Source organism: Vulpes vulpes, chromosome 2, assembly GCF_048418805.1.
Source record: "Vulpes vulpes isolate BD-2025 chromosome 2, VulVul3, whole genome shotgun sequence".
Taxonomy (NCBI): Eukaryota; Metazoa; Chordata; class Mammalia; order Carnivora; family Canidae; genus Vulpes; species Vulpes vulpes.
In genome coordinates, this window is record NC_132781.1 from 31611182 (window position 1) to 31632621 (window position 21440).

At 44.7% G+C, this 21440-nt stretch overlaps 1 protein-coding gene across 1 annotated transcript in view; it reads left to right on the forward strand.

Annotated features, from left to right (window-relative positions):
* The first annotated feature begins 248 nt into the window (after positions 1 to 248).
* SCPEP1 (serine carboxypeptidase 1) overlaps positions 249 to 21440 on the forward strand; it is a 33273-nt gene continuing 12081 nt past the window's right edge. The window contains exons 1-7 of the mRNA XM_072747539.1: positions 249 to 410; positions 3782 to 3930; positions 7776 to 7865; positions 12268 to 12423; positions 12771 to 12845; positions 17689 to 17761; positions 21392 to 21429. Of these exons, the coding sequence (XP_072603640.1) occupies positions 347 to 410; positions 3782 to 3930; positions 7776 to 7865; positions 12268 to 12423; positions 12771 to 12845; positions 17689 to 17761; positions 21392 to 21429 (645 nt within the window). The 5' untranslated portion in view covers positions 249 to 346. The remainder of the gene's footprint in view (positions 411 to 3781; positions 3931 to 7775; positions 7866 to 12267; positions 12424 to 12770; positions 12846 to 17688; positions 17762 to 21391; positions 21430 to 21440) is intronic.

Sequence of the window (21440 nt, forward strand, 5' to 3'; positions counted from 1 at the left end):
GGCCATCAAATGCATTCACCGCCTCTTCCTCTCTGATCTGTCCCCAAAACGGCCGAGGAGGATGCGGTGGGGCAGACGGGACACCCCGAGCGCGGCCGTCTTGCTCCGGGGGGACCAGCCCAGCAGAGCGCGCCCGGGACACAGGTAGCCCCCGCGGCTCACTCCCCGCCGCCCCGGCCCCGCCCCCGCCGCCCCGGCCCCGCCCCCGCCCCCGGCCCCGCCCAACCCCGACAAGGCCCCGCCCCCTTAGACAGGCCCCGCCCCCGCCAGGCCCCACCCGCCGCCGTCACGTGGCGGGGCGCGGGTTGCAGCCTGCAGCTGCTGATGCTGCCGCCCGGTGTTCGCCATGGAGCTGGCGCCTCGAGCCTCTTCCGTGCCGCTGCTGCTGCTACTTCTGGGCCTGAGCACCGGTAGGTTCGGGCAAAAGGTGCATCAGCGGCCGGTGCCTCCTTCTCTCTCCAGGGCTGAGCGTGTGTTAGTGGGTTTGCGCTTTTGAAAGCAAATCTCTTTCCCCCAGTTTCTACCTTGCATAATTATACTGCTTTGGAACCTCGCTCTCTTTCCTTCCTTCCTTCTTTTTTTTTTTTTTTTTTAATGCTAAGTATTTTTTCTACACCCCTTTCTGGCTGAGTGGTCTGGTACTCCTCTCTTCCCTACCCCCTAGGTAGAAGCAGTTGTGCAAAATACATGACTTGGGAAAACTGCTGATCAGTGAGGTTTCCACGATCCTAAGTCCACCGCCCTTTTCCTGCGGTGATTGGCTGCTAAATGGGTTCATGAGGACTTTTTATTTTGAGCTGAAACATGCGGTGCGAAGGACCCTGAAAAAACAAACCCTATCACGAATGGGACGTTTCATTGAGATAAGGTCTTTCTCTCTCTCCTTATCAGGACGGGATAACATCTCCCCTCACTGCAGTTCTTTTTGACGAAAACAAATTCGTGTTTAATAGGATGACTTGCACATTGGTTTTCACTCTTTCACCAGAATGTCTCGTGGTCTGAATCAAGGTCCGAGAATTCCAACTGGTCACAAACTCGCCTTGTGATCTTAGGGGGAGTGCTTAGGAGTTCGCTTGCCTTTTGTAACCTGGGGATCCTCTGGCCCTTCAGCTTGGGTCTGGGAAATGTTGTCAAATATATCGCCCTGCCCAAATTTTTAACAGTGGTCACTGCCAGGGAAGGGAGGAGTGCCAGCCGCCAAGTCAAAAGGGACGCAAACCCTATTTGCCATTTCTCCAGGAGACTGTAATCTTAGGTCCCTTGAACAGAGAATCTTTAAGCCACATCTGTGATCTAGCCATTCTGTTTTGCTCCTCAAGTCACTTTCTGGTTTTCTTAATCTACATCCTTCTTACAAAACCCCAAAATCCCACCCCCAAGGGAGTAGTGTCGTGGTCTACTCCCTTCTCTTCTGTTTCAGACCAGTCTTTGTGCCTTGCCTTGTCACCGGGGCTTGAAATTTCAGAAAAGAGGAAGTAGAAGGCAGGAAACTCCCATCATGGAGGGTCAGCTCTCACCATCTTTAAGCCTTTTCTTACCCACAGAGGGGTATTTGAGGAAAACAACTGTTGAGTTGTTACTTTAGCAAAGGTGACAGAAAATGTATCGAACCTACTCTTTTCTGATACAACATCTTTTCAGATGCTACAAAGTTAACTAGGGAAAATTGAGGCTGTGGAATTAAAGGATACGCATGTGTGTGTGTGCATATATATATATATATATATATATATAGCTTTTGATCTATGGAATATCTTTCTTTTGATATTTGGAAAGCCAAGCTGCCTTCCCCAAAGGTGATGCCAGCGTGCACTCTTGCTGACAGTGCTGAGGACTGATCTCCTGTCTCCTTGTGGACATTGAGCCATTGTTTTTTTTTTTTTTTATCCATCAAATAAGCCAACGTTTTTTTAGTGACCTCATATTGATTTGACTTTCATAGCCGAGTATTAGTGATGTTAACTCTTTTTTCACATATTAATTAGCCATTCAAATTTCCTTTTCGTAAATTACTTTCTCAGAGCCTTCACACATTTAATTAGGATCTTCCTTTTTGGATTTTTTTTGTTTGTTTTTTAAAAGATTTTATTTATTTATTCATGAGAGACACAGAGAGAAAGAGAGAGGCAGAGGGAGAAACTGGCTCCTCGCAGGAAGGAGCCTGATGTGGGACTCGATCCTGGGTCTGGATCTCCAGAGTCACACCCTGGCTGAAGGCGGCGCTAAACCGCTGAGCCACTCCGGCTGTCCTGATCTTACTTTTTGAAATTGATCTACATGAGAAAGGAAAATCACCCTTTTTCATATATGTTACAGATCTTTCTTTCTTGTATGCTTTTTAATTTTATTTCTGATGTACATAAATTTTGTTGTACAGAATATATAACAAGCCTCTGTCCTCAACTCTGTTTATCTTTTTCTTTGTAGTCTCTGGGGGTATGGCCACATCACTTCCCCAGCCAGAGATCAGAAAAGCATTCAATTATATTTTTGTATTTTTTTAATGTCTAAAATTTAAAATTGAAATGCTTGATCCACTTGAAATTTATTTTGGTTTACAGTGTCAAGTAAGGACCTGTGTTGTTGTTTTTTTCTCCCTCACAAAAGCTAACAGTTGCCCCAGCATAATAAAGTGAATATTGGTCCCTCTCATTTGGGATACTTCTTTAATCATATATTAAATGAGATATTAAAAGCCAGCATCTTGCAGTTTTTTTTTTTTCCAGAAATGTGAATCTGTCTTTCTGAAATAGAATTGTAAATGTGTTTCAGGCTTATTGTTAAAAATCTAAGTATTGGGGCACCTGGGTGGCTCAGTGGTTGAGCTTCTGCCTCTGGCTCACGTCGCGATCCTCATGTCCTGGGATCGAGTCCTGCATCAGGCTCCCCATGCGGAGCCTGTCTCTGCCTCTCTCTCTCTCTGTCTCTCATGAATAAATAAAAAAAAATCTGAATATTGCAGAGGGTGCAGAGGAAAAAGTGAAAGCCCTTAACCTCTTTTGCCACTATTAAGTTTGATTTGGGGATCCCTGGGTGGCGCAGCAGTTTGGCGCCTGCCTTTGGCCCAGGGCGCGATCATGGAGACCTGGGATTGAATCCCACATCAGGCTCCCGGTGCATGGAGCCTGCTTCTCCCTCTGCCTGTGTCTCTGCCTCTCTCTCTCTCTCTCTGTGTGATTATAAAAAAAAAAAAGAAAAGAAAAAAAAGTTTGGTTTGCCTTTTTTTTAAATAGTTTTTTTTTTTAAAGATTTTATTTATTTATTAGAGATACAGAGAGAGAGGCAGAGACACAGGCAGAGGGAGAAGCAGGCTCCATGCAGGGAGCCTGATGTGGGATTCGATCCCAAATCTCCAGGATCCGGATCTGGACCAAAGAGGGCGCTAAACCGCTGAGCCACCAGGGCTGCCCTTTTTCTTTTTTTTCTTTTCTTTTTTTTTTTTTAAGAAGGAGAGAGTGGGTGGGAGAGGCAGAAGGAGAGTCTCAAGCTGACTGCTCCGCACAGAGCCGATGCAGGGCATGATCTCATGACCCTGAGATCAACACCTGAGCTGAGATCAAGCGTCAGGTGCTTAACTGACTGAGCCACCCAGGCACTCCTGGTTTGCTTTTTCATTAACTGAAGTGCTTTTCCTTATCTCCACAATATATTAAAGTGAGTAAATTGCCTCAGATAGGAACCAAATTTTCTCCAGTTTAGCATGGCTGTCTCTGCAGGTTTGGACTTTACCTGGATGTTACACATTCTTCAGGAAGATCACGTTGTACTTCTGTTTTAGGAGCGGTCACTGACTGGCCCGCAGAAGAGGGAAAGGAAGTATGGGATTACGTGACCATCCGCAAGGATGCCCACATGTTCTGGTGGCTCTATTATGCCACGAACCCCTGCAAGAACTTTTCAGAACTGCCCCTGGTCATGTGGCTTCAGGTAAAAGTGACTTGGCTGCCCAGCCAGCTTCCCCCACATACTGCTTTGCTTGCTCTTAAGGTCTCACAGCTCAGCTGTGAAGGACTAATCAGATCCAGCAGCTGATGGAGGGTCTCCTAGAGTTGGAGGTTTGGTGTCCTCCTAGGGCAGGCAAAGACAATGGTCTACCAAGGGGGCCAAATCAAAGAGTGAGGGGTTCTAGCCTTTGTGGGGGGGTCTTTTTATATTGAGCTCAGCCAGCAGCAGGACGCCTTCGTGGAAGCTCTTAAAGACACATTTGACTTTATGCTCACAGAAATGTTTTGAAAGGTTCCAAAGCAAAAGCTAGGGCACTCTGAGCACCCCTCCCTCTCCCTCTTCTACTAGTCCCTCCTAGACCCTAAATCCTCACCGCCAGAAAAGCTGATCTTTGTAAAGGATTCATTCAGCCTTTTGTATCTTAGTATTAAATATTGGGCCTATCCTTCTCCCTAAGTGTGTTTGCATGTTCATCTTGAGCTCTGATTGTAGGCTGGAAGGCAGGGGACTGGTTGAAGGGTATTTGGGGGTAGTCAGAGGAGCCTTCCTTGCATTCCTAAAATACCTGCCCAGAGGTGGCCCACACCCACTTGGAAGACCAGTCTGTAGGGAGGGGTTGAGGAACATGCTCTTGCTTCAGCCTCTAGAGACTGGAGGTATGGCCCAGATTGGGCTCCAGGTGGCTCATCGGTAAATAAGTGTCCTGCTTCTCCCTTCCCAGGGATGCAAATGTCACTTCCTCCCAGAATGTCAGCATTCACCAGCAACCTGCCAGTGCCCTGGGCTTGGCCTCCTTGGCTAACCCCCACAGACTTTCTGGTGAGATAGGGCTCAGAGGAGCCCTTTGTAGGGAAAGGCCCTTTCCCTTGTAGCATTATCACAACTGTTACCTTTGAGGGCTGGACGTGAGGCCCCGCTTGAGGGTGCAGATAAGAAGAACGCATGTGTGTATCCCTGTGAACTTCTGTTTACCTCGGGGCTGCCGGAGGCGGAAATGCAGCAGAGTTCTGTTTTCTGAGCTTTGGTTTTTCATCTGAGGATTTTATTAATCAGCAGGACTTCTTCCAACCTCAAGTGAAAGCTTACAAACGGAGCCAAAGCAGAAAGCAGAAGTACTGGAGTGTAGGCCAGGTGCTACCCAGTCAGCATCCTCTTTGTCACATGCTGCCCCTGAAGCACTTTCTGGGCTCTTAGGAATTTAAAAACTGTTCACCTTTAGAAGTTGCAGATCTTTCCTTTGGTTGATTGCAGAGTGAGGTGGTTGTTCTATCTGAATTAGTTGCCAACATTTTGTTTTGTTATTTATTTATTTATTTATTTATTTATTTATTTATTTATTTAATAGAGAGAAGGGAGAGAGAATCCCAAGCAGACTCCAGGCTGAGTGGAGCCCAGCTTGGGGCTCAATCTCATGACCGTGAGACCATGATCTGAGCCAAAACCAAGAGTTGGACACTCCAAATGCACCACCAAACATCTCACTTGCCAACATCTTAAATTCAAAACATTTTCTTTTTTCCAACAATCAGGAGACATGGCACCTTGGGTCCTGAACTTGCTATCCCAAAGCTGAGTGATCGTGGCCCCTTTCACACAGGGCAGGAGCTTCTGATTGTGAAATCACACAGCTGATTTCTCTGCTCTGTGCGTACACTTTGTCGCGCTGCCCAGTGTATGACTTTGGTTAGGTTAACCCTCTGAGCTAAGATACTCATTGGAGGTTATCCACAGGCTAAGTAACCAACCTGCCCTTCATTTCCTCTGAGGCCCACAGGAGAAGGAAAAAGACTATGATTAGGGAAGAAATAATTAATTTCGATGAAAAGGAAATCTATTTTAGCAGCCTACTGGTGACACACATACTGACTTCTGTGGGCAGGTCTTTGAGTAATTGAGGTCATGTCACCAGAGTGAAGTAACTCTGAGTGCAGTAGTGAGCTATTTTCGATACACTTTCAAGTCATTTAAGCAGTCCAGTTGGTCTGCTGACATGTTTCCCATATTTCAGAGTCACTGGATAGTCCTGGGCCATGAAAGCACCCCATCCCGAAGTTCTAAGGGAAAAAAGACTTTGCGGTAGGATGTTCTCAAATAGAACAGAAACATCTTTCAGCCAGCTTCTTGTTGCCATTGGGGTTAGGTGAGGGAGGGGTGTCATCTCCTGCCTCCGACCACAGCTTATCAAAAGCAGGCCAGAAAATTGGGAGTTGTCCCAAGCCTCCTAGGATTCCCAGCTTCCCTCCTTTTGTTCTGGTCCTGTCCTGTCCTGTTTCCCAGTCAGTCCACTAGGAGAAAGGGGCCCAGCACCCACCTGGAGATACACGCTTGCTCTTAATTTACTGTGTGTTGCATTTTGCAGTGTTGCCACATAATTCCATATAGTTTGTGGTTCTAAATGGCTGTTTCACAGTCTGTACTGATCTGTTCCCTCAGCGAGGGGCATTGGAGGTGCATCCTTTCACTGTCATAAATGTCACTGTGATGAACAGCTGCCCCTGGTTTGTGAGCTTTTTACCATGATATTGGGAAAGCTTAAGATACTGAGTGCATATAATTAGAGGGATGGATAGCCTCCCAGTTTTATAATAGTTTGGGGTAGGTTCAAAACATTACATAGTTTCACACAGTCTTTCCCTGTTGGAATCTTCCAGTTACCCCTGAGCCCTGACCCGACGTTGTCTTTTTTTTCCCCCCTTTAGATTGTCCTGTACAAGTAGCCCTGGCTTCTGTTTTGCCGGAGCTATTCCTTCCATGTTTGTGTATGATCCTTTCTTGTCCATCTTGCTCGTGCACAGGGAGGCAGGATCCTTTCTCTGAAGGCCTGTGCCCTTGGCTCAGCTGGTCCCTGAGGCTTTGTTCAGAAGAGCACTGACCACGCTTTCCCCTGACTGTCTCCCAAAGGGCCACCTTCCCTGGCTTAGCCCTTCACAACCCATGGACGTCCAGCTCCCGTGGTTGGGCCCAGACACTGAGCTTTGTTCACAGCCCTGCCCCACCAGCCCTCAGCCCTGAGTGCACAGTGTCCAGCCCTCCCTGCTCTAGGACTTTTGCATTTGCTAAATTATATCCTAGGGATTCATGTGATCACACCGCCCCTTAAACTGTGGCCCTAGTCATTTCGCAGGGACACTGAGGAGACAGTGGTGTGGTGGAGAGTCACAGGGTATGCCCCTTCCCTGGACATACTGCTCATCTTGGAAATATGAGGGGTTGGGTAAGGTGTCGTGAAGATCAGTGAACCCCATGGCAGGCCAGGGTTCAATCTCAGAGGATCAGGGGTAGGAAAGTCCCTTCTGGGGCTCTTAGACCAGATCTTTTCCATTTATTTGTTTACTTACTTAATTTTGATTTTAATTTTATTCTCAAGTAATCTCAACATGGAGCTCAAACTCACAACCCTGAGATCAAGAGTCACATGCTATACTGAGCCAGCCAGGCGTCCCTGGGTCTTCTCCCTGTAGAAAGCTTGAGCAGTCAATTACCAGGGGGTTCTGTTGATACAGACCCCCTGGTTCTCCAGGTCAGCTGCCTTTCCTATAATGTTGACCCAGCCATCCCTAAATCATAAGTTGTTGGGAACCCTGGGTGGCTCAGCAGTTGAGTGCCTGCCTTTGGCTCAAGGCATGATCCCGGATTCCCAGGTTCAAGTCCCACATTAGGCTCCCTGCATACAGCCTGCTTCTGTGTTTGCCTGTGTCTCTGCCTCTGTCTCTCATGAATAAATAAATAAAATCTTTAAAAAAAATCATAACTTGTTTATCATGAATGTGGTCAGTGTTATGATGCTTTGACTAATGTTTTCTCTGGGTTTATTTTCTCTTCCACAGGGTGGTCCAGGTGGTTCCAGCACTGGATTTGGAAACTTTGAGGAAATCGGGCCCCTTGATAGCGATCTCAAACCACGAAGAACCACCTGGGTACAGTGAGCGTAGCCCCTATCTGCACATGCCCTGTGGCCTCGCCAAGCCTGAACACCGCCACCCCGGCCCTCCCGCAGTCTGCGGGGGCGGGGGGGGGGTGTCACAAGTTTAGCAGCACTGCCCCATCCCTTTCCCTGTGTGTCCATTTCTCAGGACAGCTTATCCCTTCCCGGGACTCTCTGGCCTTCCCACATCGCAGCAGAAGCTTGTTCTCACAGACACCAGAGTCCTCGTGACTCCCCCCATATGGGCCATCTCTGTCATCCACCTGCAGGGTCCCTGCCTCTGGCCACCACTTTCCTGCCAACCCCCTCTCACTCCCTCACTACCACCTTGCTTCTGGACTTCATCACGACTTCAGAGCCTGTGTCCTCTACCCTGTTGGTGTCTCTCTAGCTCTGCCTTCCTCCTTCCCTCCCTCATTCTTAGTTTCACTTCCTGCCCTAACCCCTCTCTGCTCAACCCCTGGCTCCTTCATCCTTCTCCCTGACCAGCCATGCCACCCCCAGGCTTGTATCAGTCCCACTGTCCCCCTGGTCAGATCTCCTCTTGGGTGCCAAATGCTGGTGGGCAAAACCGTCTGGCTGGCAGGGAGGGGCCGAGGCCGCCCTCATCGGTGTGCTGGGGCCCTGCTCCCCTCCCGGTCTGACCGGCCTCCCCGCCTCCCCGAGAGAGCAGAGCCATCACCTGTGACCAGCTAGCCCCTGGCCTCGCTAATAAGTGCTTCACTACCCTGCCCCTCATTACCCTCCCGTCTCAAAACAACACACGAGGCTCCTCCCTGCTGAGGTCCCTCCTCCAAGATTCCTAACTTGGACAGTTAGTACCTTTCCACATCCTTACGCTATCTCTAGGCTCTCTTCTCCCTGGGGTGCAGGGTACACAGGTTTCCCCCAACCTACTACACAAGCCACTCCAGCTACTACCTTTTTTTTTTTTTTTTTACGATTTTATTTATTCATGAGAGACAGAGAGAGAGGCAGAGACATAGGCAGAGGGAGAAGCAGGCTCCCTGTGAGGAGCCTGATGTGGAACTTGATCCGGTGACTCCAGGATCACACCGAGCTGAAGGCAGATGTTCAACCGCTGAGCCACCCAGGTGTCCCTAGCTACTACCCTTTCCTAAGAGAGTTCTTTATATAGGCATACCGTGGAGACACTGTGGGTTTGGTCCTGGATTTGGTTTGAATTTTTTTAATTTCCCAGGCCATATAAAAGTTAATGCTTACATTATACTGTGGTCTGTTACATGGGCACTAACATTATGTAAAAAAACACTGTACATACCTTTTTTTTTTAAGTTTTTTTTAAATTTTTATTTATTTATGATAGTCACAGAGAGAGAGAGAGAGAGAGAGAGAGAGAGAGAGAGAGGCAGAGACATAGGCAGAGGGAGAAGCAGGCTCCATGCACCAGGAGCCCGACGTGGGATTCGATCCCGGGTCTCCAGGATCGCGCCCTGGGCCAAAGGCAGGCGCCAAACCGCTGCGCCACCCAGGGATCCCAAAACACTGTACATACCTTAATGAAAAAGTGCCCTATTGCTAAAAAATGCTAGCCATCATCTGAACTTCCCATGAGTGGTGTTCATTGGTTACAGAGCACTAAAATAAGTACAATAATAATGAAACAGTTTAAGTATTGCAAGAATTATCAAAATGTGGCCACAGAGACATTACGTGAGCAATTGCTGTTGGGAAAATTGTACTCATGGACTTGCTCAATGTGGGGTGGCCCACAGACCTTCAATTTATAGAAAGAGCAGTAAAATGAGGTGTGCTGTTTACTGCTGTCTAGTCTTTACTTCCTATATATGCTTTAGCCTAGAGCTTTCTGGGCTAGGGGCTGGGGGCAGGAGAGAGTGGGTGCTAGGGAGCCCAACGCACATTAGCTCTAGGATACAGTACACATATCTCCTCCATGGCCCAGACAAGGTTGGGAAGCACTGCCCTAACCCATTTGGCTCTTCCCCTAACTCTGCTGGAGCTGTTGTCCTCAGGGGCATGCTGGTTTCCCAATTCCAAGTCCAGCAGATCCTTCATGGGATTCTTTTCATGGACTTTTTTGCTATCCTGTTGGCCATTCCCATGTCTTAGATGTTGCTGTTTCCCATACTGTGTCCTTGGTAATATTCTCTTCTATGTATGTTCTTTTGGCAGCCCTATCCTCTCAGATTGCTTTAATGATACATAGATGATGATGATTCCCAAGTCAGTATCTCTAGCTCAGAACTTTTTGCCCCAGAACTATTTCTCCATTTGCCTCTGAGATGTCTCCGTGTGGATGTCCCTCATACATCCCCTATTCAAGATATTCCAATCTATGTTCATTAGTACACCGTACCCTCTACCCACCCACAAAACCAGCCAACTCCATGTGTCCCTCATTGTGGCAGATGGTACCACCATCCAATCAGGTGTCTGAGCCAGAAACCAGAGAGCCATCCTTGTCTTTCTGTGCTCCTCACCTACTCATCCAATCACTTTTAACTAAAAATAAATTCTTTTTTCTTTTTTAAAGATCTTATTTATTTATTTGAGAGAGGGAGAAAGAGAGGGGGAGCATGAGTAAGGGCAGAAGGAGAAGCAAACTTCCTGCTGAGTGTGGAGCCTGACACAGGGCTGAATCCCAGGACCCCGAGATCATGACCTGAGTCAAAGGTCATGCATAACTGACTGAGCCACCCAGGCTCCTCTAAACATGAATTCATAGGGACGCCTGGGTGGCTCAGTGATTGAGCGTCTGCCTTTGGCTCAGGGCGTGTCCTGGGATTGAGCCCCGCATCTGGCTCCCTGCATGGAGCCTGCTTCTCCCTCTGCCTGTGTCTCTGCCTCTCTCTCTGTGTTTCTCATGAATAAGTAAATAAAATCTTTAAAAAAAAATGAATTCATAAAATATAGCTTTATTGAAATAATTCACATACCCTGCAACTCACCCATTTAAAGTATACAATTCAGCGTCATTCAGTATATTCAGAGTTTTATAACCATTACCACAATCAATTTCAAAACATTTTACTACTCTTCCATCCCAGAAAGCCTCCTACCCCTTAACTATTAACCACCAGTCTCTCCTTAGGCAACCACTAATCTATTTTCTGTCTCTGTAGACTTGCCTGTGTTAACCACTTTATAACAATGGAGTCATACGGTATGTGGCCTTTGGTGTGTGGCTTCTTTCATTTAGCATAATATTTACGAGGTTCATCCATGTTGTGTGTGCCACTACTTCTCCTTTTGTAAGGGCGAATAATACTCCATTGTATGGCTATACCACATTTTGTCTCTTCATCTGCTGATGAACACTTGGGTTGTTTCCATGGTTTGGCTCAATGAATAGTGCAGGGGACACTGGTGGCAAACATTTGTTTGAGTTCCTATTTTCAGTTTTGGTGAAGGGGGATATACCTCAAAATAGAATTGCTGTGTCACATGATAACTCTCTTTAACACCCGAGCATTGGTAATATTCTTCATCCACCCCTTTTCCATCCTCTCTAGTGGCTGCTTTCAGAGTGCATCTCCAATGCAGATCTCTCCTTAGTTTAATCATTCTTTCAGTTCCCAGAAGATCAGATCCAGATTCCTGCTCTCTCCCTACCTCCTGCCACATCTCCCAACATCTGTCCATCTACACTTTACCTTCAGGCCTCTGCCTGGCCAGTTCCTTGGCTTGGACTTCATTCCTTTGACCACTCATTCACACCTAGCTTCCCATACTCACGTCTCCATTAGTCACTCAGTGCAGGGCCATTCTTCCTCCACGTCCCTCTGAGTCCTTGGATTCTCTGTGTCTCCCTTCTGGTCCTCCTTTTTTTTTTTTTTTTTTAAAGATTTTATTTATTTATTCATAGACACAGAGAGAGGGGCAGAGACACAGACAGAGGGAGAAGCAGGCTCCACGCAGGGAGCCCGATGTGGGACTCGATCCCTGGTCTCCAGGATCATACCCCAGACTGCAGGCGGCGCCAAACTGCTGTGCCACTGGGGCTGCCCCCTTAAGTGCAGTTTACTTTTGCCTCTGAGTCTTTGCACATGCCGTTTCCTTAGCCTGGAACATTCCTGAACTTGTTTCTGACTGAAATATCACTTCTACTTTGCCTTTCTTTGTCTTAGTCTCTGTTTCTGGCCCTTATTATTTATTTATTTTGAAAGTAGGCTCCAGGCCCAATGTGGAGCTTGAACTCACAACACTGAGATCAAGAGTTGCAAACTCTACTGACTAAGCCAGCCAGGCGTCCCTCCTATCCCTTACTATTTTTTGAAATCCCTTTTAGCAGTAGGATTGTAAGCATGCTGGTACCTTCACATCCTTGGGTTTTGTTGAGTTCATAGAAGATGGTAGAAAGACAGTCAGTGACTGAGTGATTGTACCACTTGACTTTCCTGTGTGACATGTAGCTCCAGTCAGCCAGTCTCCTATTTGTGGATAACCCTGTGGGCACTGGGTTCAGTTATGTGAACAAGAGTGATGCATATGCCAAAGACCTTGCCACAGTGGCGTCAGACATGATGGTTCTCCTGAAGACTTTCTTCGATTGCCACAAGGAATTCCAGGTGAGCAGTGACTCGGGCACAGCTAAGCAAAGGGGCTAGCAGTCACACAACTACATCCACCTGAATAAACTTAAATTTCCCCAAGAGATCAGTGTCTAGCCATTGTCAGAGAAAACTTTTCTGCACCTGAGGTCAGATTGTGGCCTTTTGTTTCTGTCATCTCTAAAAGTGGTTTTGAGCTTGAAAGAATGACCTTGGAGCCCAGTATTCTGATCAGATATGGGGGGAAAGACTAATAAAAGCAGATTTGTCTTGTCTGGCCATGACATGCAATAGAAATTTGAAATTCATGTGAATAAAAAAGCATTCGGGGTGTTTAATTCTTTGTAAATTCCTTTTCTTGCTAGACGATTCCATTCTACATTTTCTCAGAGTCCTACGGAGGCAAAATGGCTGCTGGCATTGGTCTAGAACTTTATAAGGTAACGGGAAAGATGACTCTGTTTTGGTTTCAGACAGAAACTGATTCGGTTCTTTTCTATATCACCTTATACTGAATATACTTTGAGTAGGACCTTATATAAAATCTGTAATAATCACCACAAGAAGTTTCAGAGAGAACAGTGAAAATTGCCCTACCAGTTGTGAAACAAGCTGGAAAGAAAGCTACAGCGAGTGAAACAATGTTGTGCTAGCACAGCAGCAGACTAACAGATTAAATGCAGCAGGATAAAGGATCCAGAAACAGATTTTACGTATACTGGTGTATAAATATGTGTATGTAAATAACATATATATGTAATGCATATGATCATATGGCATTATCACATCCGATGATAAGATGGCATTTCAGATCATTGGGCAGCAGATAGAATATTCCGTGAATGGCATGGAAACAAATGGTTCTCACTTTGAAAAATTATAACGTTGAATTCCTTTCAAAAAACATCAGTTCTAGATAAACATCTAAACATAAAGAAAAAACCCAAACATAAAAATCAAAACTATAAGAGAACCTGAAGCTTACCTTCATTTAAAACTTTTTCTTTTATTTTTTATTTTTTGAGAGAGTGTGGGTGTGTGAGCAGGGAGGAGGGTAGAGGCAGAGGGAGAAAGAGAATCTCAGGCAGACTCTGCAAAACCCAACATGAGGCTCCATCTTCTAACCCAAGATCATGATCTGATCCTAAATCAAGAGTTGGACACAACTGACTGAGCCACCCAGGTGTCCCTGAAGCTTTCCTTCATAAGATGAAACACCCAAAGGCTAAAAAGGATAAAGTTGATATAATTAGACCACATTAAAATTTAAAACTCAAGAGTTCCATAATTTCAGAAGACATATGTATGCCGACATAAATATATGCTAGAAAAAATACTTATATACATTTTTTAGAGAATTTATTTATTTATTCATGGAAGACACACAGAGAGGTAGAGACATAGGCAGAGGGAGAAGCAGGCCCTCTGTAAGGAGCCCAGTGTGGGACTCTATCCCAGATTCTAGGATCATGCCCTGAGCCAAAGGCAGACACTCAACCGCTGAGCCACCCAGGAGTCCCAAAAAAGTACTTATATTGATAACCATAAAAAGAGACAAGATCCTAGAAGTAAATTGGCAAAAAATATAAAGCAGTGTATAGCAAAAATGCAAACAGCCTGTGAACATATGACAAATGCTCAACTTTTGTTAGCCAAATCTATAAGGTTTACAAATATTTAAAAGATAGTGACACCCAGTTTTGGTAAGAAGTCAGGGAAATAAATGTTTTTCTCCACTTTTGGTGAGACTGGAAATTGGGAAATCATTTTATTTTATTTTATTTTATTTTATTTTATTTTATTTATTTTATTTATTTTATTTATTTTATTTATTTTATTTTATTTTATTTATTTTATTTTATTTTATTTTATTTTATTTTATTTTATTTTATTTTATTATTTTATTTTATTTTAATTTTAAGATTTTTATTTATTTATTCATGAGAGACAGAGAGAGAGGCACAGACAGAGGCAGAGGGAGAAATAGACTCCATGCAGGGAGCCTGACATGGGACTCGATCCCGGGTCTCCAGGATCCCGCCCTGGGCTGAAGATGGCGCTAAACTGCTGAGCCACCCAGGATGCCTGGGAAATACTTTTAAAAGGGCAATTTGGCAGTCTTTGTCAACTTGTAAATCTATATGCCCTCAGACCCAATAATTTCAGCTCCAGGAATCTGTCCTGTGGGAATTCTTGTGTGTGTGTGTGTGTGTGTGTGTGTGTGTGAGAGAGAGAGAGAGAGATTTTTTTTTTAACATTTATTTGAGAGAGAGAGAGAGAGAGAGAGAGAGAAAGTGAGAGCTTGTGGGGGAAGGAACAGAGGGAGAGAGAGACTTAAGCAGACCCCCAGCTGAGCACAGAGCCTAACACGGGGCTCAATCTCATGACCCTGATATCCCAAACTGAGCTGAAACCAAGAGTCAGACACTTAACCAACTGAGCCACCCAGGTGCCCCAAGTCTGAGGATGTTTAATACACTATTGTTTACCATGCCCTTCAACAGGAAACAAGGTCAGGGCTGTCCCTATAAGATTAGTTAGATAAAATAAATGTATCCTTCCATGAGAGGACACTTTGCAGCCAGTATAAAGAATGGCTACATTTCTATATCTGTGTGTATAAGCTTGTGAAAGCAAAGAAAGGGGTTAGAAGGGTATGTAACATGTTAAGTGTGGCCAGCTGGCCATGTGGGACAGAGGGCAAGTCTCTCCACATTTTCTCCCGTCCACTGCACTGTTTAAATTTATTTACAATGCTCTTATATGGCCTTTGCTTTTTTAAGATTAATTTAAAAAAAATTTAACCTTTTGTAAGAAATAGTATATGTGTGATAACAGAAAATTAGAAAATACAGCAAAGCACAAATTTAAACTTAGAATGTCACCTTTGCACCACGTGGAGAGCCCCATTAACACCTTAGTGGATGTGCCTTTACATCTTTTTCTGCACTTTTATAAAATCCTTTTTAAACCAATATGAGGTCATCTTAGACATCATGTCTACAGCCTACTTTCTTCATCACTAGTCCTCACCTTCCCATTTCAGTACATTTTCATCTCAAATATTCAGATTCCTTTAATGATCCCAACGTGTCCTTGATAGCTGGTTGGTCCTGCATCAAAGCAGATGCAGGAATCACAGCTGACTGTGATGTCTCTAAAGTCTGTTTTCATCTAGCACAGTTCCTTTAAAATGACTCAGACTCCGTGAAGAAACCAGACTACTTGGCTTGTCTCCCTTTTTTGTCTGGTTATGTCTTCATGGTGTTTATTTAAATCCTCTCTTTACTGTATTTCCTACAAAACTGTAAGTTATAGATAAAGGCTAATAGATTCAAGGTAAAAGTTTTGGCTAGCATATATTGTAATAGGTCAGGTTTCAGGAAAAATCCAGCTCACCTGTTTTTATTTATTTTTTAAAGTGTTTATGTATTTGACAGAGAGCGCAAAAGAGCACAAGCAGGGGGAGCTGCAGAAGGAGGGGCACAGAGAGAGGGAAAAGCAGGCTCCCCACTAAGCAGGGACCCCGACTGAGGCTCAATCCCAGGACCCTGAAATCATGACCTTAGCTGGAGGCAGACGCTTAACCATCTGAGCACCCCTACCGCCTGTTTTTATATGATCTGTGAGCTAAGAAGGGCTTTTATATGAACTAAGAGTGCCTTTTAGATTTTCAAGTGGTGGTGATGTAGGGAGGGGAATAAAAGCAGAATAATTTTTTTAAAGATTTTATTTATTCATAAGAGACCCACACATACAGAGGCAGAGACATAGGCAGAGGGAGAAGCAGGCTCCCTATGGGGAGCCCAATCCTGAGATCATGACCTGAGCCAAAGGCAGGCACTCAACCACTGAGCACCCAGGTGCCTCAAAAGCAGAATAATATTTCATGGTGGTGGGCATCCCTGGGTGGCTCAGCAGTTTAGCGCCGCCTTCAGCCCAGGGCCTGATCCTGGAGTCCTGGGATCGAGTCCCACGTTGGGCTCCCTGCATGGAGCCTGCTTCTCCCTCTGCCTCTCTCTCTGTCTCTATGTCTCTCATTAATAAATAAATAAAATCTTTTAAAAATATATATGTATATATATTTCATGATGGTATGAAAATTACATGAAACTCAAATTTCAGCATCCACAAATAAAATTTTATTAGAACTCTTCATTTGTTTACCTATTGCCTATGGCTGTTCTAGAGTTACACTGGCAGAGCTGAGTAATTGCAACATAGACTGACTGGTCTACAAAGCCTACAATATTTGAAATTCTGTCCCTTTATAGAATAAGTTGCCAGCCTCTGATATCTATGATGCTGTGCACTTCATTGGGCTTCAAATCAGAAAGCACATAGCATCTAGATCTAGTCTGATTTTTCTACTGGACTTTCTCACCCTCTGCCTGGGCAGAAAGTTATCTGAGTGGTGTTTTCTTCAAACTATGTGGATGTTCAGTTCTTCATCCATCGTTCACCTAACGGTTTTAATATCAATTTTTAATTCTCACTTAAGTCAGTAATTTCATTAGGAGTTTCAAATGGTGGTTTTCTCCTGTTTTTTTTTTTTTTTTTTTTTCCCCACACCTATTAGCTGGTATTCTTTTATAAAGTGGAACTTTCCCTTATCATCTGGATTACTTAGGTAACTTATGAAATAAGTTCCTGGGGTGCCTGGCTGACTCAGTGGGATGAGTGTAAGACTCTTGATCTCTGGGTCATGAGTTCGAGCCCCATGTTGGGAATAGAGATTACTTAAATTAAAAAAAAAAAATTATTTTTAAAAGAAGTAAGTTCCTTTTGGAAAACCCAGATAAATGCATAATTCTTTCTGTGTAATTGCTAATGTTCAGATTCAGGATGTTCATTATTTTATTTTAGATCTCTGAATAGTTCATGCACACACATAACTTAAAATTCAAAAAATGAAAAAGGTATTTTTTTTGTAAAAAATCTCCCTCTTGCCCCAATCCCCTTTCCTAAGTTAGCCTGTTATTAGTTACTTCTGTATCATTCCAGAGGTATTCCATGCTTATGTTAACTAATTCATGCCAACACTCATGAAAACAGTAGAGAGAAATTCAAACAGTTCTTTGTCATTTTGCAAATGGCAGGAGGAAAAGAATTACTCTTGCTCTCTACTGGGTCGCTTAGGTCTTTGGGAATCTTAGAAAGGATGAGCAGAAGTTTTCTGTGCTCAGGAAGGGTGGTGCATAAAGGCTTGGCTCCCTCCTGCTGAGGAAGGGATGGAGGTCTCTGGGTTCCCTTGGCAAGGATGTTTCTTGGCTCTTCTTTCAGGCCATTCAGCAAGGGACCATCCAGTGCAACTTTGCTGGCGTTGCTTTGGGTGACTCATGGATCTCTCCTGTTCGTAAGTACAGAATTCTCAGATACTTCTTTACTCCTTTCCTCCATCTTTCCCTGGAACTTTGGGCTTTGCTGTCCAGATAAAAAAACAGGGTGACAGAATTTTCTGGGTCCTTAGAGATGTCAACACAGGAAGTGTTTGCCTCAGGAGCATCCAAGAAGTTTGGGGATGAGAACTCATTTATAGAGCTCCTACCATGGACTGCTGCTGACTGGACTGAATGACTGAATTCTCTTATTTGATTCTCACACCAGAAGAATCACATTTTACAGTTGACTTTTTTTTTTTTTTTTTTTTTTTTTTTTTGAGAAGGTAGCAGGGCAGAGGGGGAGAGAGAGAGAGAATCTTAAGCAGGCTCCATGCCCATCACAAGCTCAACAGAGGGCTTGATCTCACGACCCTGAGATCATGACCTGAGCCAAAATCAAGATTTTAATGCCTAACCGACTGAGCCACCCAGGTGCCCCAACAGTTGAAAACATTCTAAAGACGAGATAGGTGATGAAATTTGCTCTCTGACACACAGCATGAGTGGCCTGGTCAGGATTCAAACCCAGGTCTGTTGGTCACTTGTCACCACCACTAGAATGAACATTAGGGGTGAAATTCCTATCTGTTGCTCACACTGGTGGTGAGACAAGGTTACTATTAGGTCCTGCAGCTCAGGTTCCTAGTTTCATAACCAGAGTGTCCTCTTTGGAAGTACAGTTAAAAGTTGTTTATGATGTACACATCTAGGGCGTGGCTTCTGATGTCTGAAATAGTCATCTTGGTGGGGTTAACTCTAACACAGGATTTCTAAATCTCAGGGCTATCGACATTTTAGGCCACATAATTCTGACGTTACTGGAAATGGCATTTCTTGCCCTTATTCTTGGCATCATCCAGGCCTGAAATGGAATAACTGAGAGCTCTTGAGTTAGCATCAGGAGAAAGGCTGCTCTTGGTTTTTCCTTCCTTCCTGGATGGACCTCATGGGACATCATGAAGTTTTGGAAGCCTTGATCAGAGGTGTGAGGCCCCCTGTCTCACAATCCTAGCCATTGGCCTCACAGTGCCTTCTGGGGTCTCATCACAGTTTCCTAACAGCAGTCAAGACTTTGCATGTGTTAACTTCATTGAATGCTTACAACAGTTCCATGGGATAGATGGTGTTATGACCACAGTTTTGGAGATGATGAAACTGAGACTCAGAGAGGTTAAGCAATTTTCCTAAAGTCACACAGCTAAAGTCAGCATTCACCTCCTGGCAGCAGGCTATGCAGAATCTAAGCATTCACCCATTACACTACACTACCTACACAAGACCAGGAAGTTTAGCCCCATGGCTTTGTAAGTGCTATTCATCCTGTCCAAAGTTTATCCTTTTTCACCTTGCTGGGACCAGCTTCTGCTTTAGAAATCTCCCTGCCCGGGATCCCTGGGTGGCACAGTGGTTTGGCGCCTGCCTTTGGCCCAGGGCGCGATCCTGGAGACCCGGGATTGAATCCCACGTCGGGCTCCCGGTGCATGGAGCCTGCTTCTCCCTCTGCCTATGTCTCTGCCTCTCTCTCTCTCTCTCTCTCTCTCTCTGTGACTATCATAAATAAATAAAAATTTTAAAAAATAAATAAATAAATAAATAAATAAAATAGAAATCTCCCTGCCCAAGGACACCTAGGTAGCCCATTCGGTTAAGCATCCAACTCTTGATTTTGGCTCAGGTCATGATCTCAGGGTTGTGAGATCGAGCCCTGCATCAGGCTCTGTGCTGGGCATGAAGCCTCTTAAGATTCTTTCTCCCTCTCCCTCTGCCCCTCCCTCCCTATCCCAATCCCCAACCCTTCATGCACACCGCTCTCTCTCTGTCTCTAAATTAACAAAAAATAAAAAGGAAAGAAATAGAAAAAAGAAATCTTCCTACCCAGATCTGAATCCCTTCTTTGGGATCCACTTATTTTCTACCCCTCCCTCCCAGTACTCCTTTTTTGAGAAAGAAATACTGTTAAATTTGTATGAATCATTATTATTTGCTAGGTAGTGGGTGCTATTATGTGCTAGGTGCTACAAAAGATGTGCAGACCTGCTCCATGTCCTCAAGAAGATCTACACAGCTCAAGATGGTAGCCATAGCCATACGCAAATAAATTTAAATTAATTGAAATACATCTTTCGATTGCACTATCCACATTTCGAGCACCCAGTAGCCACATGTGGCTATGGACTCATTTTGGACCAGAGAAATATAGAATATTTCCATCATGGCAGAAATTCTGTTGGACATCAGAGGTTGGAGACTACAACCTTTTGTTCTGCTACTCTCTTTTGGTACAGAAGCTTTTTACTGGGACATAGTCACACCTGTTTGTTTACATACTGTCTCTGCTTGGAGGCTGCCACAATAGAGTTGAGTAGTTGCAACAGAGACTGGCTGGCCTGCAAAGCAAAAAATGTTGACTGTTCCTTTACAGAAAAGTTTTGTCCCTCCCTGGTCTAGATCAAGCAAGGAATGGGGCACATTGGAAAATTGCACATGGTTCTGTATTTCAAGAAACTAAGGCACAAGCTTGGTAATTAAGCTGGAGAGCTGAATGATAGCTAGGTCCCGGAGGACCTGGTATGCCTGCATTTCTCAGGGTGTACTCTGAAGAATACCAGACCAATGAGGTGCTATACAAATGGCTCCGTGGTCATGTAAGTCGCCAATGCGAGTACTGGCTCCACCTCCCCAAGGTTTCACACGGATGTTAAAGGCTCTGCGAAGTCCCATGGGATGGAGTGTGGAATACTTATTTTGCATAGCCTTAAAGATATTTAACTAAAGAATCATATTTTCTACTCTAATACCTGACTGAACTCCTACAGTACTGAGGTTACTTGAAACATATTTTGGGATGCTTGGCCTTAGGGAATAATTGAAGACTTTTAAGCAAAGGAGTGACACATTCAAATGTGCAGGTTGTGGTCCTTGATACTTTCTTGGCACATCTCTGTGGTCCTAGCCTTCTGTTGGGAGGTAGGTGAATTGTGAATCTGTCCAATCAAGCCACCTATTCTCTTTGAGGGCAGGCATTGTTTTACTCATTTAGAGATCTAAAACTCCGTGATGGCTTCAGACCCTTAGTAAATTCTCAATACGTTTGTGAAATAGAAAAGAATTGATTGACAGTATAGTCATAGACACTTGAGTTACAAAATCTTTAGTCTTCTTCCTTAAATAGCTCCTTGGCAGAAGCTAATGTCCCCAAACTGGAGGAGCAAATACACAGCAGAAATGCGAGGGCAGGGGAAATATTCTAAGCTGTCAAAGAGCCTAGAGGTCTGGCAGAGAGAAACACACACTGCACACACACGCACACACACACAGCATTTCTGTGGGGATGCCATCACTGGCTGTGACTCACTTGCTGCACCAGTATCAGGCCAAATTAACATGTCATTAGTCCTGAGTCAACAGAAAGGCTCCCACATCATCCCACCTCCTGACTGCTGAGACATTGGCCCTGCAGGGACACCAGTGAGTTAAGGAGCCTTTAGACCCAAAGCCACCTGGTTTCTTGCTTCCTTCTCTGCTTTGGGAGGGAAGCTTGTTGGGTTTTTCTTTGGGAAAAGAGGCACAACAGACTTATTTTGTACCTATGTGGTTTCCTCTAGATTCAGTGCTCTCCTGGGGACCTTACCTGTACAGTGTGGTGAGTAGATG